Raw genomic sequence first — 27,829 nt, 5'->3', positions numbered from 1 at the left:
GGGAGTGGGGGGGTGAGGCGCTCTGCTTTTGACTCAGTGTCTGGCTTCTTTCATCAAACCCACATTCCTACTCATGCCATCACCCTCCGGGAAAGTGCGACAACGTACATAATCCATGTGGAGCCAATTTAAAATCCCCTCCGTGTAAGAAAATGCTTTTCATTCATTAACAAGCTCTGAACACTTAGCTAGGGTTAGGAGCCGGCCTGCAGCTCCACAGCCACTCCAGAAACATGGTCGTCAGCAGGGAAGGTTTCCTACGCCTGCCTGGGGCACAGCCACGTCCTACAGCAGAGCAATCCCCCCTGCAAACCCACCGAGGGTGCTGGGCGATGCTGAGCCGGCACGGCTAAACCCACCGGACACTTGTTGCAGTCCGAATAATGCTGGGGTTTCTACACGAGCCACCTGAGATGGAGGTCTCTGCCTCTTCTAGCTTTATAGGAAAGGTTTAAGAGAAGCAAAAAAGCTGGAAAGCAGTGCATTGCTGCAGCAGGGGATTGCTGCCGTGTTGGACACCAGTCGCAAGATGATGGGGACGGGAATTACAGCCCCAGAGGCTGACCAGCTCAGACCCAGACAGAGCCCTGCGACTTTGCACATCCCAATCCACAATGGGGGCTGCCGCCAGCACACAGCAAATAGCTGAGGGCTCACGGTGACTTCCTATCTTCAGTTCTCACTCCCAAACCAGAGGGAACCACAGAAACGAGGAGATTTTCCTCCCTGGGAAAGAAAGCTGCTATTTCTTCCTTGCATTTGTAATAGTTTTCTGGCGGGTTATATTTATCCTCCGGCTGCATGGCTACAGGAACCAGAGGCACAACTGAATGACCGTGCTGCACCAGCACAGCATCCTGGCTTCTTGCAAACAACAGGTCCACCTGTGTGGTGCACAGGCCACGTCGCTGGACGGAGAGAGCCAGGCATCGACAGCAACTTGAGACATGCCAAAAAAGTCTGCATGGTCAGCAAGACCAGGGGAGGCAATGGGGAAAAATGTATCGCCTGCCCAGTCCTGCACGTACAGATGTTGCCCCAATGACGTGATGCTGTTCATGGGACAGAAGAGCAAACCAGGTCTCAGATTTTTGCCAGTTGAGTGGAAAAAAAAAAAACCCTCACACAAAAATGTGCAGTTTCATCTCACAGTTCTGAAAGAGGTGAGCAACGGTGGAGAGCTCTGGGTTTGCCCCCCATCCAGGGCTAAAGAAGCCAAAAGTTACTCCTAGCCACCCACCACATTGGAGAAGAGAACAGAACAACTTAGAGCACTTTTGAATGCAAGCACCAAGAGCTTTGCCTTCATCTAAACACACGCAGCCTTGCAGAAGCTCAGGCTTTGCATGCAAACATTTGCAGCCTGTTAATGTTACACGCTTTCAGATCCGGCGGGTGTCTACAATCTAGATACGAAGGCTGAGCCTTTTAACCAAATTACAAACTGAAACCACCCTGATTTTTTTTTTTTTTTTTGGCACCTCTCTGGACCCGACACCAAAGTACGTATCCCGCCCAAGATGCAAGTCCCTCCTGTGTTCAAGGAGATACTCAGGCAGGTAAAGCGACTTGCAGATTTGCACATTTTCATGTAATTACCACCAAAGCCTGCAGCAGTCATAGGCACAAATCTTCACAAAACCTAGGAAAGCTGGGACGGACAGAAGAGAGCAGATCTATAGGCTGGATGTACAGGGCCATATAGCTTTGCAAGGGTCACCTTCGCATCTGAGACTGCTAGAGAGATGTTATCTCTGGAACCATCTCACAATTTTGCGATCAGCAGGACTCAAGTGCCCCCCCCCCCAATTCCACTGCACCTGGGAAAAATGTAGGAGCTTGTAGGAGAATCAATAAATATTTATTGTTTAACCAGCAGTATTTTGACTGGAGATGTAAGCATGGCCCCACGCCAGGGAAACCAGAGCCTTCTTGGCCAGCACTGCAAACAAATTTTTTTCTGTATCTAGTTGGAAGATTATAAACTATACAATGAAGAAAAAAAAAAAAAAAGAAACACAGGCAGCGAGCAGCTTAGTCACGGAAGAGGAACAAAAGAGTTGAGATGCATAACTATGTCATGGCTTAAAAAAAAAGGGGGATGCAGGCTCAATTTTTGGCTGTGAGACAGCTGTAGAGTTTATATCAGCTACAGATTTGTCCCACTGGCTTCTGCAGTGATGAGGCTTTACGCTGGATCAGAGCATATATCCTTGGCTTCACTGGAGCTCCGCTGATTTGGACAAGCTGCAAACCGGCCTGTAACTCGCAGCCGAGAAGGAAATCTGGGGAGTCAGGTCTCAACCTATGGAGGCACAATCTTGCACCCATAAGGAAGACCCCAGTTTCCATGGGGATCCCCAAACTCACAGTGCAATGAAGACTCAGTCCCTGGCTCCAGGGGCATTTTAATGCTCAAGTAAGGCAGATTATCCCCTCCTTCTTCACTTCAACTACTCCCCTTCACTTCAACATCCTACCAAGCACAGGTCTTCCCCCGAGCAAAATTTGTAAGCGTGGAGGATGCCAGCAGCTCCATCCTTTGGATCCATTCCAGGGACAGCAATAACACTTGCTCTCCTAAGTCAAGTAATTTGCTTGCCCTGTGCCCACCCAAGGACCAGCTGACAGTGCAAAAAGGAAAAGACCCTCTTTCCTTGTCTGGGACAAGTTCACCTGGATTTGTTCCTTTCTTCCCCAAAATCCCAGCTGATATCAGTACCACAACTGAAAACAGCCATTTGGGATGACAGATCTACAAGTTTACATCTCTAAACCGCATTGAGACAAAAGTCTGGTCTCACTCACACCTAACTCTTCCCTGAGTGCCTCAGATGTATCTGCTCTCACCAAAACAGCAACTGGTGAAGAACACCAAGCCACCTTCCATTTTGCCTCCAGCATCACACTATCATCCCAAGGTCTAACCACAGGACAACCATTGCACCCTAAACCCCGTCCCCGCTGCCCCCCCCAGCTCAGGCACACGGCAGGGATCCATCCAGGAGGATGCAGTCGCTGCTTTTTCACAGCAGCATACTCAAAAGCTGGCTCCCCCGGTAAAACTCAACGCACCACAGACCCGCCGGAGAGCGTGCACGTTCCCAGCTACTTGCTGCTTGCCTGCCAGCAATCTGCTATGGATTTGGGAGAGCAGGATGGTATACAACGACGTGCTCGTCAGCTCGCTTTGGAGAGTTCGAGCGTGGCATTCCAGCACGGGACTGTGTTATCCCTTCATTTTATAAGGCCTATCAAAGCATGGCACACCATAATTACATGGCAAATTAGCGGCCTCTTCATGTAACTACACTGTAATTACACAGTTGTTACATGCTTTGGGGAGTTTATAATGAAAAAGTGTAAGGAATGGGGCTTTGCTCCTTTTTCCTGGAAATCTCACTCCCTGTACCCAGGTTGAAAATGCTGTAGTCAGGGATGCGCTTTAGTCGGTGTATCCCTGAAGGAAAGGTCTATGGAGTTGCCCTCTTTCTACCTCTTTTCACAGTTTTGTCCCTTAAGCAGACAGAAGTTGACACTAAAAAGTTGGAGCTGGTGGCAGCCAGGTGCAGCCAGTCCCCTCCCTCCTGGGAAACTATCATTCCCCCATCCGAGCTGGATACCACAGTAATGGGCATTTTGTAAGTGCATAGAAAGATAATTGCTCTTTTTCAGTTCAAATTCTCACCTCCTCCACAGGCAATCAGCATCGAAAATGCCAGAGGAGCCCAAAGCCCTCAATTTATTAGTCTCGCCCTTGTTGGCTGATGATTCGTGCCACACACAGCAATCCACAGCCAAAGCCGAGCTCTCACCTTTGCTGTTAATGCAGAAGCGAACGCATTCAGAAAGATGCCGGATGCAGTTCTCTGCATCCCTGAAATCACTTCACCTTTCAGTGCTTGTTTCCTTTCCCCAGGCTTTGCCAGGCTTCCAGGCAAACACTCTGGCCTTTTGTGTGTGCCCATCCCCTCCAGGTGAGGATAGGGAAATGATCTTCCAGTACAACTGATGCAGAGGAAGGCACAGAGGACATCACGAAGCAGAGAGGGAAATGCGAGTGTTCTGCTGCTGTGTTTCATCCCACATGCAAAAACGTGACCATGCAAGCCACCACCAAGACCGATCTCTTAACAGCAGCAGGGAAACTGAGTCACCCAGAGGCTGACACAGCTGTAGGGACCAGCCTGGAATCTGAGCGCTGTGCAAGGATAACGCAGGATCAAACTTTCCTTTTTGGAAGAGATGTTGCAAGTCCTTGTGCACTACTCTTATCCCCAACCAGCTCAGCAAATTGACTCCCCTTGAACAGGCTGATCCAGTTGTGACCCTATTCTGTGCCCATATAGAAAGAGCTGGGAGCAAAGGTATGGTTGGAAACTTGCCCTCCCTAGACAAGATAGAGGGAAGGATGAAGGATCCCATCCTAAGACCATAATGAAGACAGCACTCAAACTCATAAAGCACTTTGCCATTTCCCTGCAGCAAGGCACTGTGGAAGAGGGTATGCATTTGCCAGAAGACTCGCTTTAAATGCAAACTCCCTTATTTGCCTGCATTGAAAGCGAAAGCAAAGGACAAAAAGAAAAGATTGACCTGGCTATGGGAAGGGGAAGCAGCGTGATGCAGGCAGGTCCTACATCTGAACATACGCTGCATAGAAGCTGTCCACTTCCCTGTACCCTGCAGCAACCACAGCAGGAGAAATCTTGCTTCAGCCCTGACCTGACGTTGTCCCAAACCCTAAACAGAGGGAAAGGCTCTTGCCAGATAAAAATACACCCCTGGGATGCCACCCACACACAGGCCAATGGAAACAAGGCGTCTGTCTCCCAGCTGTCCTTAGGGTACGCATGGGAAGCGCCGAAACACGCGGGGTCGAAACATGCGGGGTCCTTCCGTCCCCGTGCCCCCCCGCCCCGGCAGTCAGGATTTCTACGCTGCATGTGCACAGACCAGTTCCTCTTTTCATGCCAGGCAGGAACAAATCCACCGCTGCGCCCTTAATGCACCTCCAGAGAAAGGAGGCAAGAGGGGGAGTGGATGCAGGAGGACGGGGAGCCCAGCATCTCTGCCTCACCTGTGATGCCATTACAGCCCTTCTACTGTACCTTGTGGGATGCCTCAGGGGCAGCAAGTCAGCAGTTTCATTAGCAAGAAATGTCGTTATCTCTCAGTACTTGGGAGTCCCAATTACACACTGCCAGCAAGGGTTGCGGAGCTGCTTTTAACTCTGACCACAGAAAACAAACAGAGCTTTGCAGAATTGGAGGAAACAAATTGATTTGCGGAGGGCAGCGTTTACCAGTCGCAAGGTTAAGTTCCCGTTAGGGTTGATTTTTGCATGGTTTGGATTTTTACTGTCTGCAAAGAAGCCAGTAAACTAAGTCCCACCAACCCATTGGTGGATCAGTCATATATCAGCAATCAAAAGTGATGTTACAATCTACTTTATCAGATCCTTATAATGAAATCCCACGCACATACAACTTGTATATTAAAGGAGAAGCCCATCGCAGTGGTTTTTTGGCTCCTGACCTACTCATCTCACTCACACATTCTTGCTGGCAACAGCGAGGGGGAATTTGGCTTTGGAAGCTTTGTACAACTTCACATCCCTTTCAGGTTATTTTTAAACCCTTTGGACACACTACAAATCCCATCTAACTTTTACACGAGAGGCTGCCTGCACGTGTGGGTTGGAGCAGGGTTTTATTTCAGGGGAGTGAGAGGGAGTCGGTACTGTGCGGCCAATGCATCTCTGCAGTTTTACGGAGCATCAAGCACCTGGCACATTAAACATCTTGCACAATTGAAAACCTATGCCTGTAACGACTCTCCCTGCGTAAGGTTAACCCTATGGATACCGTGAAGCAAATCTGCTTTGTTGCTTGCTGGCATGTAAAGGAACGAGGGGCTGGATTCCTCAGCGAGGCTGATATTCATTTTGAAAAGAAGGGCAACCACATTTGGTGGCAGGTTCAGCAACAAGACCAAGGGCTGAATCAGGCATCAGGGAGCAGTTAACTCCTCAGATGCAGCCCAAAACAGACAGGAGTAGAGAAGAGTTATGTCCCCTACACATGACATTGCTGGATCCCAGAAACATAGGCTAGCAGCATCCATACTCCTTCTCTCAACATCAATCCGACCAAGCAAGAAAGCTTCAGCATTCTCTAAAAAGTTAGAGGGGAAATGAGGTTAAGCCAGCTAATTGACAACATTGACCTTTTTGGCTCACAGTGTTAGCACAGCCACCAAAACAGAAGCGACTGCAGCTGAAGTCGATAGGTAGTCAGCTCTTTTCTACCTTTTTGGTTTTTGTTTTTCAGCGCTCTTCCTGCCAAAGTTTAAACTTTGGGTCAACTCTAAAAATTGCTTGCTGACATAAGCTGCAAAAGAGCTTGCACGGAGAGAAGAAAATGAACTCAAGGTAGCGCGAAACACCGAGTCCTCACTTTAGGCACAAGCCAATTACATTGATCCAGTGCTCAAACACCTAAACAACACAGACACCTCTGTAACAGGCTCTCACCCATGCCAGGAGACGTGTGAATTTAAACAGATACTTTGGTCTGAACTGAAAAATAAACCCCACATCCTCCCAGCCCTGCCTCAATGGACCAGGTGTTTCTTCCTATCCCATTTTCTTGCCCTGCAAGCAAACGGAGTGCTATCACAACCTGAGGTGCAGGAATGAGTCTCAACAGTAAAGTAAATGTGCTTTTAACCAAAGCTTTAGGAAATAGGCACAAACAGGTCCTCAACTCCACCAGAGCCTCTCATTTAACCTGCATAGGTGCTTTGGAAAATCATCCTCAGCGTCCCCAGTGCATTTTGAAGCCCAGCCCCTTAGAGCCCACCTGAAAGCCAAGCTCAGCCTTGCTGTCAGAGGCACAAAGTGCCGAAATAGCTACAACTAGAGACCGGGTCCTCTTTACATGGAGGTAGACTGGGAAGACAGATCATGCGAAAGACACTCTCCTCGCATCGGACACCATGTAGCCCCATCGGTGGCAGATCCCCCAGGCGTGTGCTGACTTACTGGAGCTCTCTGCAGACAAGCTGATCCTACACAAGCATCTATTTTAAGTCTGAGCACCAACCCCTGCACCACTCCGGCCCCCCTACACTCCAGCAGTCAGCTGTCATTTTATTTCCCGCACGCAGCCTGAAATCATACTGCCTGGCAGGAGTTGAGCCCCCTTTCTGGGTTTCCTAGAAACTTGCTAACTGGCAAAGAAACGCACAACTCTAATTTGATTTTCTTCGGCGCACCGGCGCTGCACAAAATCTAGCAAACCTCCACTTCAGCACAGTGGGAATTACAGCAGGGAGAGGTGAAGCAACAGGACTCATTTCCCCCTCCCTTGTACCCAAAAAGAGAAGGTTTTTTTGCCTGCAGGCCCTCCAAGCACCATCCTCTACCTCGGCTGAGCAAGGCAGATATCAGTTGAGCGTCTGGGGTCAGCAGGCAGTCAGACGACATCAGTATGTGAACAACAGCCCTTATTATGGTAAAGGCTCAACTATTAGCGTTAACCACAGCCAGCAGCAGCTGAACTTATCGCTACAGCAAAAAAAAAAAACCAAAAACACACGGGCCGCGTTTCAGTAACATGTTGCTATCTTCCCTGATAGCTCCTGCACCCTTCCTCCACCCATTTCTCCAGCTCCGGGGTGGGGGGGGGTGGGGGGTGTGGAAATCAAAGCAGCGGGCTTTTCTGGTTTAAACGTGGTAAATCTAGAGGAGGTACGGCTGGAGTTGTGTTTCCCAAATACCAGGAGTGCTTGGACCACGCAAGACATTTCCAGCGAGGGATGGGGGGAACGTAGATCCCAGATCAGGAGCTTGTGCAGGGCTGCCAGCCCCGGCGTGGTTCACCCACTCGGGAAAAGGTGGGGGTGCCCTGGGGAGCTCGTAAAAAACCCCAAAACCAACCCATCCGAGTGCATCTCTCCCGCCTCCCAGCCGGAGGTGCTTGCCTACATCCCCGCAAGGATGCCAGAAGCATGAGAAAAGGAGGCTGGAGGGGCGGCGGGTTGTTTTTTAAGAGAAGGGGGGGTGGAGGGGTGGAAAGTCTTAAAAGCGCTCGGAAAGCGAGTTCGCCTTCCCCCAGCGGTGCTGCGGGGCAGAGCCGGGGCAGCGCAGGGCCGGGCGGCAGAGCCCGGGCGGCGCCGCTCCGCTCCAACTTGGGGGCTGCGTTTCATTTTCCCTTCCCAAAGACACCCCACCCCCCCAAAAAAAAAAACAAAAAACAAACAAACCCAACCCTCACCGGGGAGATATTTCCCCACCACCGCCCTCGCTGCGGAAAAGGGGGAGAAGGGATCCACAGGGCTCCCCGGCAAGGCGGGGGGGTGAGACGGGGAAGGGAGGGCAGGGCGCTTACCGGGGGACGGGAAGAGCTCGATGTCCACCTTCTCCGTCTTGATGATGGTCAGGTCCACCGCCGCCTTCATGGCTGGGGCAGCGCCGCGGAGGCGTCGCGCCGGGACCGGGGGGCGGCGGCGGCTGAGCCCCGCCGTGCGCGGAGCGGGGCGCCCGGGGCAGCGGCGGCCGGGCGCCTGCCTCCCTCCCTCCTCCTCCTCCTCCTCCTTCTCCTCTTCCTCCTCCTCTCTCCTTCCTTCCGCGCTCCCTCGCTCCTCTCTCCTGCTCCGCTCCGCTCCTCCGCCGCCCCTTCCGCGCTCCCTCGCTGCCGCTCCGCCTCGCCCGTCCCCCGCCGCCGCCGCCCCGGCCCGGGCTGAGCCGCCGAGGGGAGGGCGCTGGGCCGGCCCCGAGCGGTGACAGCGGCGGGGAGGGACCCGCCTGCCCCCGCCCCGGAGGCGGCCCCGGCAGCCGGCGCCGCGGGGAGCGGAGCCGGCGCTACCCCGGGGTCCAGGGGAGCGGCGCGGCCCGGGGAGGCGAGAAGTCCGGGGGGATGGAGGATGCGGGGTGATGGGGGGTGCGGGGTGATGGGGCGGGTCTCAGCACATCCAGCACAAAGTTGGGTGCTGCTGCGTCGCCGCCACAACCTCCACTCGCGTCCCAGCGCCAAAACACGAAGGGGAAAAAGGGAGTTGCGCTTTTAGCAGGGGAAAATGCCGCTGGCTGCAGGCAGCCCTCAGCTGGAGCCGCGGCGGCCTGCCGAAAACCCGCGTTTCTTGAAACCAGGCCAGTTGCCTTCACCCTGCCTGTCTCGACACGAACCACCGCCTTTCATGCTCACATCACCCCTTCACGCCCGCATCACCCCTTCTCGCTCACATCACCGCTTCATGCTCACATCACCCCTTCACGCCCGCATCACCCCTTCCTTCCCGCATCACCCCTTCTCGCTCACATCACCCCTTCATGCTCACATCACCCCTTCACGCCCGCATCACCCCTTCCTTCCCGCATAACCCCTTCTCGCTCACATCACCCCTTCATGCTCACATCACCCCTTCACACCCGCATCACCCCTTCCTTCCCGCATAACCCCTTCTCGCTCACATCACCCCTTCATGCTCACATCACCCCTTCGCGCCCGCATCACCCCTTCATGCCCGCATCACCCCTTCTCGCTCACATCACCCCTTCCTTCCCGCATCACCCCTTCTCGCTCGCACCACCGGCATTGCTGCCCGCTCAGAGCGGCCCAATGCTCTCCCACCCGCAAACACATCCAAATGTGCCCGAATGTGCGGGCATGGTGAGGGCAGAGCGCGTGTGCGCAGGCACGCTCAGTCGTCTGGCGAGGGATGACGGCCAGGGGCGGTTGTTCAAGGGCATGCTTGGTACAGGTGGGAGCCCAAAAAGGTTTGGGAACTGACCGGATAAAAAGCATCTCAAAGATGCAAGATGAGTATCATGCCAACATGGCATGAAGTTAACAGAATACCGGTTTTCACATGAAATATGTTTTATTTTATTTAGGTAGCACAAACTTCAGACCACAAACGGCAGAGCAGAAGGGAGATTATGACTCACAGATGTCAATTTACCGGTACAAGTGTTAAAAAAAAAAAAAAAAGAGTCATTAGCAACCAGCCCTTGTGGTTCTCTCACTCCGAAAGTCTTAACAGTCTCCGACACGCTGGCAGAGACTGGGCTGCTCTGCTCAAAGATGGGCTCAAATGAACATCCCAGCTGTAACGGGGGGAAGAGGGCAGCCACGTGAGTCAGCCGCCGGGGCACAAGGCTGCCTGCTAACCCGTAGGGTGAACCAGCGTCCTGCTTGCAAACACCATTGAAACCTTCAAACGCACTGAAAAATGAGCTGCAGATGCAAACGTTGCAGCTCAGGATTATTTCTAGCTTCTTCAGCGGTGCCTTTCTCAGTTGCCTAAGGCGTATTTATAGAAGGAAAGTTTGTGTAACTAAAAGAAGCTGCGAGGTGCAGGGGCCAGAAATCGAGAGCCTGATTCTGGCTCGCACAAGCAGCCGGTTTTACCCAGGCAGATAGCTCAAGACGCAGCCAGCATGAAGTTTGAGAGCTAGCAAAGCCGGGCAGGCAGTTAGCACCAGCCCAAAGTTCATCTCTCAGGCGCCTCACCCATTGGCAAGCACTCGCACTTCCAATTCACAGGCAATCATCTTTCCACCTTACTTGCAAGCTCACTTATGGTCAACCTATTCTCACAGCAGAGGAGTGGGACCAGCGATTCGCTGTGTGACCAATATATAACCCCCTCCACTGATTCCCATGTGCTTTGGAGAACCTGAGCTGTGCATAAGGTTTGAAATCTTGGGTGGTGGGTCCTTGGTTTGAAACCTGCCACAGGAACGAACCTGGAAATCCGAAAGTGAAAAGAGGGTGGTTGTAAGGACAAAACTTGGTCCCTGTTGCCTCTCCCTGTACAGGATAAAGGGCTTGCACCTGCTCTTTGTTTTGGGTTTCTTTTTCCTCTTCCCCATACAGGATGGCCAGCAATGATTGAAGGAAGAAACTGTAGAGAGGAGATTTAGCAGAACGTTTCCAGTTGAAAATCAAAAGGGGATTCAGGAGAAACAGCTGCCTTTCTGTACGATCCTTTCCAGAGCAAGCTTGGGAAGAGAAACCTGATGCAGTTATCACAACCTGACAATCTTTCCCTTCCTACACTTCGCTCAGCACACTGCAAACTCCCGGGCGAGCGTGCACACAGGCAGGCTGCGATCCTGCAGCGGAGAGAGTGTGGGAGAATCCGTGCGTCTGTGCACGCTGGCGCAGGGGGGACCGGTTTACACAGCTGGTTGTGGGCTCTTGTCCGCGGCGATGAAGCCGTCAGAAAGCACCTGCGGTCCCAAACGTATTGAAGTGACCTGAGTGTTCCCCCCGATTCAGCGGCGCTCGATAATCCACCCTGCTCAGAGCGAGCGCAGCAAACCACAATCCCCAGGCTGAAACAGAAGAGGAGGCACACAGCAAGGTTGCTGGGGCTCGCCCGAGCGAGCGCTGACGGGGACGGGCTGTCGATGCCACGTAGGAGAAGGCTCTCGTGAGCAAAGGTGGTCCCGGATGGAGCTGCTGATGGGATTAAAAAGCGGCACCAGAGGAGGCAGCGGCTGCCCCTGCGGCGTCTGTGCTTTAGCCTTGCTCCCGTGGGCCAATGCATTTGGCTCGGCCTCTCCTGCGAGTGTTACAGTCTTAAGGATTGGCCGAACTCCAGTGCACCTGTAATGGGGCTCCTTCTCTTCTGGACCAGTACAAAAGCTCTAATAAAAATCTTTCTTGCAGCTTGTGTGTTTTTTATTAGGAAAGATATACACGCTTTTGGCATCCTGGCTCAGCCCTGATCCCGCAAAGCTGATGACACTAAGCCACAGCTTGGTGCAGCATGGCTGCGGCGAAGCTTTGAGCTCCTCCGCTCCCCTGCCTCGTCTCCCCTTCATGCTCCCCCAAACTTCTGTTTCATTTTGCTTGTGCAATGCATGGCAGCCCCTACGTGCAGGGAAACTAGAAATGCTTCCAAAAGCAGCACTGGGGCAAAAACCCCTGAAGTGGAAGAAAAGAACGGAGAGGCTGTGGACAGAGATTTCCTCCCAGGGCAGCTGAATCTCTCCTTCCAACTCGACTCCGTCCTAGCGGCCGCCTTAATTTGTGTTCACTTCAGAGCCTGCAACATGAAAGCCCTGGCTCTGAACTCCAGCTGAGCTGCTCAATGGCTCAGTGTTCACAGAAGGCATGGAAGGAATCCATTGATTAGTTTCTTCAGCTGGGATGTGACCATTTGGAGTCCAAGACCTGCCAAACATGACTTTGCCTCAGCAACTGGTTCCTATTTGCTGCTTACAGGCTTTAGAAAAATCTTTCCTCTTCCACATCCAAGTCTCACCCTCCTTTTCCATTCTGTCGTTATTCAACCTTAATATCTATTCAGGCTCTCTCCTGTCGAGGGAGGATGCCGAGTTGCAGAGAACACCCTCCTGCCATTAATATAGGCAAAAGATTTTGTCGTTGATCAGAGATAACCATCTGCCCTCCCTCCACAATGCAGTCTGACTGTTTTTCAACAGTTGGGAACAAAGAAAGGACGGGCAGTAATGCCACATTGTTCCCAGGGATGCTGACTAACCTTGGTTTAAAAGAATAATAATAATTATTCATTTAGCGTCGAGGAAAGGTATTATGAGACCGGAGCCTTTGCCGTGGTTTCCGAACGCACAGTGCGGGCAGGACTGCTCTTCCATGACCTCTCTCCTAGCTGGGGCCGGCTCTTTCCCTTCATCAGGGCCAAATTCACTCCTGTTACGGCCCTTTTGCAAATGGGCAGCTGCTGGCTCTCCTCTAGATGTTATGGAGCTGGGACAGCTTCTCCTCTCCCTCAGATTTACCCATTCTCATTACAGCAAGCTCAGGATTAGGTGTTACTGGTAGTCTGGAGAAGGGGCTTTTCATAGCACTGTTGCTACCAAAACGCGGCCACCTCTGGGGTGAAATACAACGGCTACGTAATAACGCGGAGCAACACCACCCAGCTGTTATTGACAGGAAATGAAGAACACCATATCCAATTAAAACTGCAGGGGGATATTTATGGCAGAACGTAATTAGCCAAATTGGAGCCTTCCCCAAAACTGCCATGGGATTTTTAATGACCGCAAGCGGGCAAGACTTTGGTTTGATGTTTTGTCAAGTAAACAATATCCAGAGGGCATGAGACAAAAATCAGGAGCAAAGGGGAAGGGGGGAAAAAAAAAAGTGTTGTGCAATTCCAGGGAGAAACGGAGACATGAAAGGGTTTATCGTAAGGGGGACATTGTTGGAAAGAGCAGCAGCCACCACTCCAAGAAAGGAAAGAGCAGGGAGGTGGCTCTGGGTGTGGAGGTGGCCCTCTGCAATGAGAGGAAAGAGCAAGCAGCTGCCATGACTGTTCCCCAGGGAGATACCTTTCCTGGAATTTAAAATGATATGAGAAATTCTTTCAAGCGCTGTAATAGCTGGGAAGTATTTGAATGAGTTGTTTTATGCTGGTAAAAGGAAGCTGGATTAGTAGTCCTGGTGGTCACTACAGCCTCCCCTTTTTGGCTAAGCAGTGGGTATGGAAATAGAGCTCGTTAGTCAGCACGTACTGTGTGTGCCCCCCGGGGCTGTCTGTAGGGAAGGTAGGCTGCTTCCAGATCTAGCATTCGTGGCCAGGAGGTGATGACCATCACAAAAGCCTTGGCTCCTCTGTGACCCAGATGGCTGTGGCCTCTGGGGTCCCCTCGCTGCTTTGCGCTATAGGGCTGGAGTCACGGAAAGTCCCCATCCTCCGCGCTGTCTGCGTTAAAAGCAAGTTTCTGTTCACGCTGCGGAGATCCAGACTTCAGGCCCTGGCTCAGCCCTGAGACAGCGCTGCCACAATACCGTCCTCTGATTGCCCTCCAGGCTTGAGCAGAGGAAGCCGCCTCCGAGCCTCCCCGACTCCTGCTCTCATTAACTTCCCAGCGGAGATGGCTCACAAAAGCATCTTTGTGGCCAGCTAGGCATCAGGACTCCAGCGCACACGCATCCCCGCATGGCTGCGAGGGAACGACAGCTCGGGTCCGCACGCTGTAGGTACCTCAATCAACAGTCTCGCAAGCTGCTTGAGCATCTTCAAGTGCCTCCTGCTATTGGTTTCCCAGAGGTCCCATGCTGATTCATAACCTGATTAGCTAATCTGGGCTCGAGCAATGTAATTCTGCCTTGAATTTCGTTGGCGGGGGGTGCTGTCACTCACTCATTACCCTGCTGGAAGTACTGGATGGATGGAAAATCCTCGTAAGCTGTTCTGCAGCGCTGTTTGCTCTTGGTACGTTTTCCCTCTCCTCCTCAAGTAACAGCACTGAGCTCTCGGTAAACATAACGTGAGGATTTTTGCTGGTCAGATCTCTTAGGCAGCCTCCTTCATAGCAGAAACAAATGCAGCCAGCTCAGACTTAAGCAACACATCTCTGCTTGCGACTTCACCCTTGGCATTCACCGATCTCTGGCAACAGAGGTTACTGAACCGATTTCTGATGGTCCTTGAGATCCCTTTCCCTAGGACACAGGTGAGGGATTTACAAAGGAGAGGCAATGGGATCATTGCTAATAAAGCAGATCTCCTGGACAGTTAGACTGTATTCACTAACCCTTATCTAGTCTTTCAATCTTTAAAAAAAAACCCACCACCAAAAAAAAAGACACACTGCTTCAAGAAATACCAAGTAACAGCCACATTTCACTTTCATGAAGGTGCCAGGAGCCACATAAGCACCTCCCAAGGAAGGTCAGTCCATCACCAACTTCCAGTATACAAATTCGCAGCCTAAGAAATGGCAGCCACCAGAAAAACACACTTGCACACAGCCAGTTGGAAGTGTTCAGCATGAGGAAATAAAACACTTGACTGCAATGACCCCCAGGTTAATGCTGTGGCCAGCTGATGGAAGTTTAATTCTTGGTCAATATTTCCACATGACCTCTTACAAACTTTTGTGCCTTCATCCCCCTTTTTTAATGAAACGACACTTTCTCGCCTCACAAGGGGCTGGGAGCATCAGTTCAGCAGTCCCAAAGGAAAAGGTCAGGGGCTGGGGACTGTGATGGGGTCTCACCAGAGAGAGATTTTAGGGGAAAGCTCAGGAAAAAGAACTGGGATTCCCATCCCTTGTCACACAGGACCCTGGGAGGCACAGACACTGATCCAACAGCCAAGATCCCTCCAGCCCAAACCAGTGTCCCACCATGATCATGAGATGACAGGTGCATACAGCCAGTCTATGGAGATAATTCAGCGGTGGGCACAATTACCCCATCTACACCATGCCCACAGCAAAGGAATTACAGGGCGAGATCCACACTAGCAATTAAAGCCCAAAAGCTGCCCTTCCCCAGACAGGCTCTGCCGATGGAGACACCCCTTCAGCCTGCCACATCGCTCCTGGGATGAAGGATTCGCCTGCGTGTGTGTTTCAAAGAGGAAAAACCCTCGCCCGGCACTGGAAACCTCCTCGCTTGCAATTGTCTCCGCTTGGCAACCCGGCCCGATAGTGAATAAATGACAAAGAAATATTCCGCTCTACACGTGTTTGGGTTTTTCGGGGTGGTTTTCTTGGACGGCGATCCTGGCTCTGCAACAATACCCGTCTTGTTCGGCCCTGCACTACAGAGCAGGCTTGAATAGATCTGTCTAAAATTATAAGCGGGCAGCCCCTGGGCTCTGAGAGATCACAGGCCACATGCTGGGGCTGAACAAAGACTCTGCTATTTCCTAACAATTAGCCCAGCTAAAAGGACATCTATCTCTTTCCATTAGAGCCACCACGTGCCTCCCAGTCAGTCCATTGTAAAGCTAATTAAATAACACGCCTCTCTCCCCATGAGGGTCTCCTGATTAGTTCGCCTTGGTCCTAAATCCTTGCTGGTGTAAATGGGGAAGAGACAGCTGGTCGGCAGGGGCCTGCGACTCCACTGGAAGTATGGTCACCCATCTATAGCTATCATCGTCATCACCAGTTATTTCAGGTTTTTTAATTATCTTTGGGACGCTGTTGAACGGAGATCTTGAGATACAAGGGGATTCAGCACACAAACTGGTTTGCTTCTCTATCAGCTTCCCCACCGCCTGCAGCAAAAGTTGTGAAAACAGCTGATTTATTTATTATTTTTTGGGCTTTGCTGGTGGTTCGAGGAAAAAAGCAGACGTAAATATTTCTTCTAAATACGTTCCGGGTTGATGCAAACCAGTTTGTAGTTTTTTTCACACACTTCTCACTGGGCTAAAACAGCAAAAAGAAAATAAACAAGGAAAATGGTGTGTCATTCAACCTGAGCTAAAACTTTCTATTTTTCTACTTTTAAAATGGGAAGAAATTTCAAAATGGAAAAAAAAAAAGTCAATTAAAAGTAATCTGTTAACAAACCCTCCTTTCACTCAGTTCACCACTTCGAGGAGGTTTCTGTGGGAGGGGTAGGTCTTGGATGCGAATGAGCTGAAATGAATCTGCCTTTTTAGCTGGGAAGCCCGATTCATGTTTTAGCATCACGAGTGAGATGAAACAAAATATATCTCTGACGCTTGGAGTTTCCTTCCAATCCGAAAATTAGTTCTGGCAAGTCAAGAAAATTCATTCAGATGATCCACCAAACATCACAGGGACTCTCTGAAGTGTCCCTAGCAGTGCTTCAGGGAGGCCGGGGACCACCACAACCCATCATCTGTCCCTGGAGGAGGTCAACACGGCTCTTCGGCAGCGCCCAACCTGCATCTGCTCAAGCCAGACGCCTCGAGCGGCTTTTCTCTCCATCAACCCATCCCGGTTCTTCAGGGTGAGCTACGTTTGCACCACCATGAGTGCACAGCCTTGCATAACAGCATGAAACTGCTAAATCACTCCAGATGTTCAACACCTTTTCTCACACGCTCCCAAGACCCGGAAGAAATACACTTTCCTTCTGCCAAGTCTACAGTCAGCAATAGTTGTGAATATCCCCTTTACTCCCTTTAAATCATTATTTTCCACCCTTGGCTATTTAAATCATAATTTTCACACTGAGAGAGCATGGCTGGAAAACTGGGAAGGTGGGTCAACAGACTAATGGGCTGTTTTCCTGTGGACCTTCAGCTCCAGGCTTGAAACAGCTGGACCAGCCGCTACAGACAGAGCTCTATCCACCCGAGGAAAACAGAAAGACCCCATTCCTCAGCTCTTGTGGTGGGAAGACAGCGGGAGGAAGGACACGGAGGAGGAGGCAGAGCTTGGTTTCATTCTAATGGGAATGAAAGCTTGCTCCTGTTTTCCAAACCGACGAGCCACCCGTGCTGCTCACAGCCATCCTGAATAGCAGCTGGTGTTGGAGCCTGGGTGGGAAAACGCTGGGAAGCTTTAGAAATGTGTCAGGGCTTGCCAGGAAATGTATTAATTAGTGTGTATGTATGCATGTCCATAGGGTTTTATTGTAAAAGCACAAGGATCAACTCATTGCCCATTGCTATCAAAATCATATTTACCCTACACTCAGGAAATGCAAACATTTTACATCAAATAATCAAATTTTACAGGGACATATCCACAGGGCCAGGTAAATCATCATTAAAAGATGCTACATGACTCACTTGAAGGCCTAGAAGGAGCTAATACAAGAGTCAAGCCTAAAACACAGTTTGAGTGTAACCTAGGAGCATGCTACTCAGCCCTCCATCTGATTTCAAACCCCAACAGCTGGGTCTGACTGCTTCATTCATCGCAAACCTACTGAAAAAAGGGTAAGAGCCAAGAAAAAGATGTCTTGTGTTAACCGCCTGCCTTCCCTCACCCAGCTAGTGCCCTTGATCCCAAAGCTATGGGAATGGCTCCACTAGCCACTTGATTAATAAGAGCCCAGGGGGGAAAAATCGTTTATATAACCTCGTCTTCTCTAAACTTCCTAAGTGCTTTAGAAAGTGGCTGCCCTGGAAACCCAAACTGGAAACGAAAAATATTATCTCTTCCATTTATAAACATCTCCGGCGCTAATGAAGTGAGGAGCAGCAGCAACGGGGAGGGGAGCATCGAGATGCACTTGGCAGGCGTGGGAGAGCCCTGATAAAACCATTTCATTTCAGGTGGGTGTGGAGCGGAAAGTCCTCCCACCGTGGTCTGGTGCCACTGTAGCTGCTGACTACAGTGCTGCGAGGCCCCCGGGGAGGGATTTCAGAAGATGGATGGTTATGGAAGTATCTGCTACGCTAAACACAGAGGCAGACTGGACAGCCTTACTAGGTGCAAATGTGGGGGGAAGGAAGACAGAGTGACATGAATGAAGCAAGAGCAGATGGATGAAACCTTAAAAATCAGTTCCCTTAACCTGAAGCTGTAGCTTGGATGGAGCATCATGTCCTGACACTGGAAAGCAGGGAGCAAGAATTGGTACTTACTGTGCACGCATACTTTGTGGCAGAAACTGCACAGACCGGGCTCCTTGTGCATGTCAACAGAGCACATCTGTTTACACCAGTCTGGTCTAAATAAACATACAAGTGGTCCAGATTAAGCTTGCGGGTTCAACCACCCTCTGCCTTACAGCCCCTCAGACACACATCTGAATCAGAGAGCCAGGAGAAGTACTCTGCAGAATAGTCCAACCTATTTCTCCATTTTCTTTCCATGTTGGCATTTCCCACGGAGATTTGTTTTTGCGTCAACACAGCCAGTACCAGAAAACGCTGAGTTTTGCCTGGAAATGTTTGGATTTCATTTTGACAAAATATTGATGATTTCCGCAGAACAATCTGTCACTTTTGGCAGCCACAAGAAGAAAAGTCAAAAAGACGTATTTCATCTAGATTGGGGACTGAGCTGACACCCAGCCTGGAACTCAGCACAAGTGGAAGGCAAAGTAGGCTACTGGGTTGCCTTGTTATCCTGTCATTTTGATTACTGTAAAGCAAGGGAAACTGCTACTACTTTCATGTAGTAGCTCTTTGCCTGGATAGAAACACAACCAAAGCTGCCAGACAAAGGAAATATCTGATCTCCTGGGGATAGGCAGTAACTGGATGCAAAGCAGGGGATCATCTCTGGAGACGTTTCACGGGAGATACAGATACCCCAAGGTTGCAGCGTGGCTAAGAGATGGTCCAGGGCAGGACTGAGATGCCAGCTTTATTTCCATCACTACCTTCCATAATTATTCATGCCTCTTGAGCCTGCAAAACTGGGTTGAAATCTCCCAAGTGCAGACTCTTCTGTGAGATGCCTGGAACTGACCAAATTAGAAATTTTCCATGAACAGGCTCCCTTGGGGCATCTCCTCCTTTTTTCCTATTCTGCCTCAATGCTGACATCAGTCTGGCCAAAACGAGTGCCCTCTGCCCCCCCTTGAACTTAGGATGTGGAGAGTGAATCACGCAAACCAGGGGAGAAAGGCATTTCTGACTCCTGAAAAATAGTTGCTGATGAGTTAGGGAGAAGTAGTTTGGGCCAGCTCTTCTTAGAAATCAAATCTCTGCTTTGGTGGAGCAGTTTCTTTTGCTCCATCCCATTTGTGCTACGGGAAGCACGAATATCTGCAAGTGTTTTTGCCACCCTGCGCGCCCCTGCTCATGCAGTGTCTGTCGTGTCAGCGGCCTTGTTTCCCTTTCCAGGAAGGGAAGACCAGGCTAGATCCTGGTCTTGAATCCTAACCTGCCCTTGCAGCATCACAGGGGAAGAAAAAACACCAAAAGAGGAGGCCTGCCTCTAGGAGGGGATCGGAGGTCTCCGAACGCAGCTCCCAAAGGATGGACCTGTGCCGCTCACGCTGGCTGAGAATCTTCTTTCATAAGCCTAACGCCAAAAATAAGCCGGCATGCAAATTCCACCCTCCATCCCAAGCTTTTCCCACACCTCAGTCGACTCATTTGGAGGCCGGCAAGCTGCCCACTACAAGCCTCCCATGGCTTTTCTGCAGATAAACCATCTTCCCGACATACACACACAACCTCATTATCCCTGCCTGCTGCCAGAGAGGCAACCTCCCTTCCCAGGAACCAGCTGCAGAGAGAGAAACTGTATTTCATCTATTGTGAAACAGCCAACAATTGACCCACTGCAACTTTTTCAAAGCCTATTGATACAAAACCCCACAGGGGAAGGTCCATCTGGTGGGCTGTGTAAACTTCAGCACGTGGTTCAGCAGCTTCAAGGGCTCAGCCATGCTAGCAGCCCGGTGTCGCTTGAGACGTCTATTTTTTTTTTACGATATCAAGCTCTTCTACAATACTGTTCTCCAGCAGCTTCCAGCCACTCGCCTGACCTCAATGAATTAAGCATCGCAATAAAATGTGCAATGAATTAATCATCGGCATCTCCAATGTGAGAAACTGCTATGCAGTGGCTCACAGGCAGCCTTTTGAATGATTTAGGCATCTTACTCCAACGAAAGTCAGTGGGGTTTAGATGCCTAAAGACTTTCTGTTAAGTGATGTAGACAAGGTCTTCCAAATCCCAGCTGTAAGATCTCAGCCAGATCTCCTAAATCTGCTGTTCTTATCCCTGAGTACCCTTCCTCCATAAAAAGACCACAGATGCTGGGGAAGAGCCACCAGGACCACGAGCTCAGGTGAATGAAACCACCCCACTGTCTGGGAAGAGGATGTTGCATTATACAGACCAGGCGTTGCAGGGTCCTTTAAGTCAAACAGTTGATTGCTGCAAAGCAGGAATGAAGAGGAGAGATGCTAGGAGAGCAGCGAGAGAGCACGGACCCTGTATCTCCCCCCAGGAACCCCAGACAAGGTGAGAAACTTCACGTGCACAAAACAGGGTCTAGTAAACAAGGCACAGAAAGCACACTGCATTTGAGAAAGTTCAGACCTGAGTCTGCTCTGAAAAGGAGGAATCATTTCCATCCACAATTAACAGCAGGGGCAGCTCGAGCTTATTTCTATTCAATTTTAGACAGCAGAGAGATGCAATCCCTTACAAGCCTTTCAGGGAATATGGGTCCTAATCCTGTCCTTACTCTTGTGTGGCTCTAAGCATGGTATTTCTCCTTCCTGCTCTTCATCTATCCAGCCTGCGTATAAGCTCCTTGAGCTGCATGGGGCACAGGACAGTCCAGTGCTCCTGGAGGTGTCTGTGTGTTAGGAATAACAATAAAAAAAAAGACAGACTATCCTAATACAACTTGCCCCCCTCCCCAAATGTCTGACAGCCTGGTTTCTCAGACTGAAGTGATGCAAATAGCTCAGATAAGGTTCAGATAAAGTATCTGAGCTCTCAAGGGCTTATCTGCGTGGAACACCAACTCCAAAAATTCTGAAATTTGCCCTGTGGGACTATCTCCATAGAGCTCGATTTCCATCTGAAGCCTCGACCTCCAGAGGCTGCAGCAACAGCTACTGTTCAAATGCATTCTTGAGATAGCGGGGTGGGACCCGGCAGGTCTGCAGCTCCCCTATCATGCGCTATCTGGGGATTTGCCTTCTGGTGGGAATGTTGCAAGAGCAGGGCTGATGGCTCAAGGAACCGGTGACGGCACCTTTCACCGCCGGCTCTTACACTGTAACAGATGAGGTAAGACCTTCTTCGGCGGCGTCAATGGAAAGATCACTTTCCCTTGGCTACGAAGTGCTCCATGCTGGCTTTTGCTTTCAGCCGTGTTGCCTCTCAGTAATTGCTAGCAGAGGGAAGGCTTTCAGCGGGAGAGCACCAGCTTAGGGTGCCGCACCGTGAACTCCGTCACAGACCGTGTCAGCATGGGCATCGTGCTAAGCTTTGGGGTTTCCAAAGCAGCCTGGATGCAACCCATCCGGGCTTCTCTGAAAATCTCAGCCTGGCAGGATGTAAAGGAAGTCAGCAATCGCAGTGAGGAGCTCTGATGAAACAGGCTTACAGTAATGGACAATCTTTAATATTAATTTACAGTGATAAACATACGTGCTTAGAGATCCAGCCTTTCTGAAACACAGATAGCTGCAGCGGTCTCAAAATGTGTGAGACCTGGTAGTGAGCATCCATTTATAGTATGCAACTCAGACTGTGAAAGGAGCCAGGGGAAGTCCAAGGCCAGGCTTAGAGAGGGTAAAATTGAGATCTCTTTGTAAAGTTGATACAAAGGCCCCAATACCTCACTTACACCTGGACTACAGTTATTCTCTGTCCTGCAGGAGCATCAAGGGTCCCCCATCTTACAGCCAGATCCCATATAATGGGGTGCTGTACAAACACAGGAGTAAAAGACAGTAGGAAGGATTCTTCCCCGAATTGTTTGCAACCAAATAATCAGTAATCTAATAATCTATACACCTAATGCAAATCTAGCAAGGATGAAAAAAAGAGCTTTCTGAAAACCGTTCAAAGCTCTGCAGAAATTACCCCCAAATCTCGCTGATTCAAGCAGAGAAAGATTTCTTCTCTGTAGAGGTTTGCAACCATCAGGCAGAGTTCTCAGGCAAGAATAACTATGAAATTCTATAGGATGGCTCATAAACCATAGAAAAAAAGGTTTCATTTCCTACTAAAATATTCCCAACGGCTCATTCCCAAAGGGCCAGCATGCCAAAGGACTGCTGCAGAGTGCTGGCTCCCCTTCCGCATCTGTGCTTCGCCCTGGCTAAAAACCAGGGATTGGGGGAAAACGCGTGGGCAGGCTACGGGCTCTCGGCAGCTCCCCAGCGCTCAGCTGTGTTGGCAGCACCAGGGTTAACCGCGGCGGCGCCCTGTAATGCAATGATTTCTGGTTTATTTCAGCAGGGGAAGTGTGTCCCAGCCTGATTAGCCCAATGGTTTCCTCTTTTCCCATAACCTCCAGACCCCCATGGCCTAAGTGTTTACTTTCTGAAATAAAAAATCTGCTAGTGTTTTTCTTTTTTCGGGGCATGTGTATTTTGGGAGGATTCGGGGGGAGGAAAGTGGAGAGGGGGAGTTGAATGGGATGGGAGGCTTGCATACACCTCCCTTCTCTCTCCCACCCCTCACCCCCAGCTCCTTTCCAGCTGCAACCTCTGAGCTGAGACTTCTGGCTTCAATGTGAGAGAGAGAGAGAGAGAGAAAAGGAGAGAGAAACGTATTAATGAGAGAGTTCAGTCTCTTGCTTCAGCAGCTATAAACACAGCGAACATCTGGAGGGAGAGAGAGGTGCTTCATGCTGCCAGGAGCTGAAAGAAACAGGCTGTTTTCAGGGTCCCAACCCCCCGTGCTCCCCACGTCCCCCTCTGCCTGCCCTGCACATAGCTAGCTCTCCTGGCATCACCCAGCCAGCCCTGTCCATCCAGAGAGAAAATAGTAGAAGGCCTCACTTACGCTGCCCTCCCTGCTCCGTACCAGCACAGCAAAGCCCACCTAGGTGCTGCTACAAGAAGGGCTGGCCATGTGCAATCCCAAATCTCTAGAGAGGGTGCTCAGCTGCCCAATATCCCCAGAGGCAAGCGCTTGTGGGTCCCAGCATGGCTCTGTAGGCAAAGGAGATTGGGAAAGCTCAAAAAAAAAGCAGCTGTCCTTTGTGTGGCCTGTCTGAAGCAAGTGTTTGATGACGCAGGATAGCCTCGTCTTCTGGAAAAAGAAACAGGTACATCCACCTCCCTCCATCCCTACAGAGGGATCAATCCTACTCCAAGACCAACTCAAAACAAGGTGTCTTCTGCAGTCATCCTCAAGGCACCACAGAAGCCCTGAAGAGCCTGTTGCTTAATCCCTTTCCTCCTTGACTCTACATCAAGTTATTCCTTCCTCACGGCATACCAAAACTGCATGAGCTGCTGCTCATTTTTGCAACAGTCCTGGTGCAGCGCACTAACTGGAGTTTTTCCTCTTGCTGAGCTCCCGTCCCCCTGTTATACTGGAGGCCCTCAGCAAATCTGCAGGCATCACCCCAAAACCATGCAACAACCTTCCAGCTTCCACGCGGCCTCATCCAGGGGACCAACGCCCTGTTCAGAGCACGATTCCTCCCTGCGCGGCAGCTGATCCCCAGCTGACACCAGTCTGCAGCTCAAGTGGGAGAAGCGCTCAGCACTCATTCTCTGGTGATGACCCAACGCGCAGGGAGCTCCCTTGGGTTTTGTCTTAGAGAGGCGAGACAGGGATTTTTCCAGTCAGGCAGGAAACAAATGGAAAAGTGAAAGCCTGGATTTTTGTCATTCTATTGCTTCAGCGCAAATAAACTTTCCAAGTGCTGACTTGCAACAGGTTACAGCGGGAGACGCAGAGGGAGCATCACTAGGTATCACAGGGTCGCCTGCACGTTTTTTCCTCACCTGCGAAACAACAGGGATCCACGCAAATGGGACACTGAGTCCAGCTCCCGCTGAAGAGCAAACCAGTAACTGCTCAGCATCCTTCACAGGGCCCTTGCAAAAGGGCCAGGAGACTCTAAGACACCACAGGCAGCCCACGGCTCTGCAATTCATTCACGAGGCATAGAGGGATCTTTTCCCTCCACCGACAGATTGGAGTAAGTGCTCTTAATGGAGAAAATTATGCATGTCCTTCAACAAACCCAGAGCGCCCAAGTATGGTAGGTGTGATATGCATTTAACTGAAGCCAGTGAAACACCCAAAGACTGCTAGGAAGAAAAAGGGTCAAAGAAAAACCCATTCCAACTGGGCTATAAACAGCACCAGACCCCAAGGCTTGCAAGAGGCTGCACCGCCTCGCTGGGCAGAGGATGACAACAGAGCCCAGCAGAAAGGGCTCATTCATCCCCCAGGCTGGAGCGAACGGCCAGGGAGTGCTGCGGATCTGGGGGAACAACCGGCAGCAGGTTGGGCAGAGGCAGCATTTTGTGCACGGCTTTTGCTGAGTCTTGAAATGAATTATCATCCATCGCCTCTGCTCTCGCTCATCCCTCCCCATAGTGGCTCACCCCTTTCTTTCTCCCCATTCTGTTACCCTTCACCTTCCTCCACATCCTCCCTTGCCCGCTTCTTGTTTATGGAGGAGAGGACAGACTGGCTGGTCCAAGAGAACTGCCTGAGAAGTCCTGCTAGGTCTCGCAGCCGCAAGCAGATGTGCGTGCCCTGTGAAAAGACGCCCATTCATCTCTGCGGAGAGCGTGCGGGGGAGGCTGCAGCAGCGCAGGGGAGGGGGGAAGTGTTGGAGGAGGCTGAGAAAAGGAAGGAGGCCGCAGTTAAAAATAGGATAAAAGGACATGAAAAAAAATGCAGATTTTTTTTTTTTCTTTTTAAAAGCTTCGCTCGGAAAATGTGCTGCAGCTGGAGAAGCCATCGGGCTGAGCCTGGTCAGCTTTCACCTTCCCCCCCTCCTTCTCCCCAAGCCCCCTTCCTCCGAGCGTGGGCCTGGAAGACGGCCCAGAAACTGCTCACAGAAAGAGTTTTCCTCCGGGGATCTCCACCAGGGAAAGAGCAGGTCTCACAGCGAAGGAGGGGGCAACGTGGGGAAAAGCAGGGAGAGTTCGCCACAGATGCAGGCGGTCCCCATGGGACTCGTGCCTGCAGCCCAGGCTGAGCTGAGAGCTGGGCTTGAAGGAAGATCACAGCCAGAGTTAGCAGGGTGGGGGCAAAGGGAGGGCATCCCTATTTTGTCTGCGTGGGTGTGGGGCAATGTGGTGTGCTGCAATGCATTGCTCCTGCTACAAGGGCTTTGCTTTCCTGCCAAACCCAGCACAACATGGCTATGGCCCAGGCTGCAGGGAACTGATGTCCATGAAGCACCAGGGTGTCGGGTGCAGGCTTGCTGCATTAGGGACATGCCACCCCCAAAGCTAATAAACCCAAAATATTCAGGGCTGAGAGGTGGCAGCAAGCTAATGTGGCCAGACAGCATCAGCCACAGACTGGGTAAGGCTGGTCTCTGCACCTTGCCCTCCCACAGCACCAGCCTGAACCACGCTGGGTGTTGGGGATGAGCCTAAGGTGATGCCTTTTATTTATGACGGTGTCTTGGTGCAAGAAGCCTGACCGAAATCAGCAGGATTGCTTTCATTAGCTTGGGAAGCAGAGTCAGACCTGCAGCTCTAATTTCTCCGGTAGAAAAGGCTTTCATTTCATTTCTTGCCTTGCAAAATCCCAAAGCCAATCCCATTTGCCTCAGTGAAAGCAAGATCACTCCCCTAGGTGTTCCTGTAGCGTCCAAAAGGCTGGGAGCACCTTCAGTCCAAGCGTGCTAATTCAGCACAACAACAGTTGTAGAAACTTCTTCAGAGTTGTTTCATCCCTCGCTTGCCATTAACAACAGTTTTATCTCCCCTATCACTAAGGAAAACAAATCCATTCAGAATGGAAGGGGTTGTCGAAGTGGCCTTGGCTCAAAAAGGCAGCGCAGCCAGGACTGTGTCTGTGCTGAAATTGTAATATTGCTGTCAAATCTTTTCCCCCACTCCAGTTTTGTGCCTAACCTTATATCAGCCAAAACGTATTACTAGAGGGTAATATTAGGATACTATTACCTTAGGAATTAAACATACAGTGCTAAGCGTGGCTTTCAGCATCCTTTCAGCAACCCTGCCACTTCGGGCAGACAGTTGGCACCCTTAATTTTGGGCTGCCAGATGGTTCAGCTAAGGTGCAATGGCCTCTACACTCCTATTCCCACCTGTCCAAAGAGCAGAGCTACTTTTCATAAACAGGCAGCAACTCCCTTCTTGCTAGTGTTTTTTTTCCTACCACCTCTGGGATGTGCCCTTTGCTTGCTGTGGACACAGTTCAGGTTGATTCTCTGGGCAGTAACAGTCCCAACACATGCACCGCAGATTGTGGTAGCAAGCTAACAAATAAAAGTGACTCTATACCATTTCCAAATTTTTGCTTTTTAAACAAAAACCCAGAAAACACCACCACCCCTTCTTGTCTTTATCAACAAACTAAATCCACATTGGGCTTTCCTTTATCCGTATCACTGAATAATCTTATCAGACTTCAAGCACAATGTAAATAAACTCACCGAAGCTTCAAAGGCAAAATATCTTCTGTAAATGCAAGCAGCTCTAAAACTTTTAGAAATGTTGTGGGTTTCTATTGCAAGAGAATATATTCACACTTGCATTTTCCTTGTTGACTTGTTTCTTTCACCAACATCAAGACCATGAAAACCAAAATAGCCTCTAGTACACCAGAAGAATAGATGACAAATGGTTTTAATGTGCACCCGAAACACAAAGGAGAAATGAAAGACTGTTCCTAGCGGTATACACAAATGAGAGTTTCCTCTCATTTAAAATTAGCAGCTGCTGTAGACTGAAGAAACAGCAGTATAAAAAAAAAAAAATCAGAGAAAGAGTACCTTGCATTGCAACAGGAAGAACTGAAAAGTAATTCTTAGGTATGGCAAGAGAATTAAAGGCCTGTCCTACCCGTCCCAATGTACCAAAAGTTTGATCGAAACCTGTTGAAGACAACGACAGCTTTTTTTTTTTTACTGGCTTCACTGAGGTTTGAACCAGGCTCCAGTCTCTGCAACAAGAAATTTCACAGACCCAGCATGGGGTAATGAAGATCTGGGTTGCAGATATGTTGGTCCCTGGAGAGAGCACTTTCACAGAAAAGGGGAGAGGGTAGGGAAAAAAACACAAAGAAAACTTTCCAGGCACAGATTTGCAAAATGTTTGAGTAAATCCAAATGCTGCAAGGGCAGATTTCATCAGAGCAGAATTGACATCATGCTGAGAGAGGTCACCCACAGGAGTTGAGCAAATAGCTGAAATAAGAACGGCTGGGAATAGGCAGCAGAGTTTTGCTCCAGCCACAGGCGCAGCGCTCTGCGTCCATCTCCTGCTCACACACAAGTGCTCACCAAAGGAGAAAAAAAAAATCGAAATGCCTGAAAATTTGCCAGGGAGAGATTTCAAACTGTACATTTGACCGCAACAGTCACTGGTTCTGCTGAACTCTTTAGCTGCAAAATGTCTCTAAACGTCAGGGCTTTTCCCCTCCCAAGGGGCCAATGTGCATAACTAACGAGCCGGGAACAAGTCACAGAAGACCAGCACATGCCATGCAAAAGCTTACATGGGATTT

General features: G+C 50.3%; 1 protein-coding gene across 4 annotated transcripts in view; it reads right to left on the bottom strand.

Moving 5' to 3' along the window:
• Window positions 1–27,829, bottom strand: part of ETS1 (ETS proto-oncogene 1, transcription factor) — a 74,036-nt gene that overhangs the window by 35,737 nt on the left and 10,470 nt on the right. For 3 of the 4 annotated variants that reach the window (XM_059829800.1, XM_059829801.1, XM_059829802.1), the window contains exon 1: window positions 8,394–8,463. The exons of the other annotated variant lie outside the window; for it this stretch is intronic. In XM_059829800.1, coding sequence (XP_059685783.1) covers window positions 8,394–8,463 — 70 coding nt within the window. Of the gene's footprint in view, window positions 1–8,393; window positions 8,464–27,829 lie in introns of those variants that run through there. 4 annotated transcript variants of the gene reach the window in all.

Source organism: Gavia stellata, chromosome 26 (genome assembly GCF_030936135.1).
Source record: "Gavia stellata isolate bGavSte3 chromosome 26, bGavSte3.hap2, whole genome shotgun sequence".
NCBI classification, from domain to species: domain Eukaryota; kingdom Metazoa; phylum Chordata; class Aves; order Gaviiformes; family Gaviidae; genus Gavia; species Gavia stellata.
This window is presented reverse-complemented; position numbering and strand designations above follow the sequence as displayed.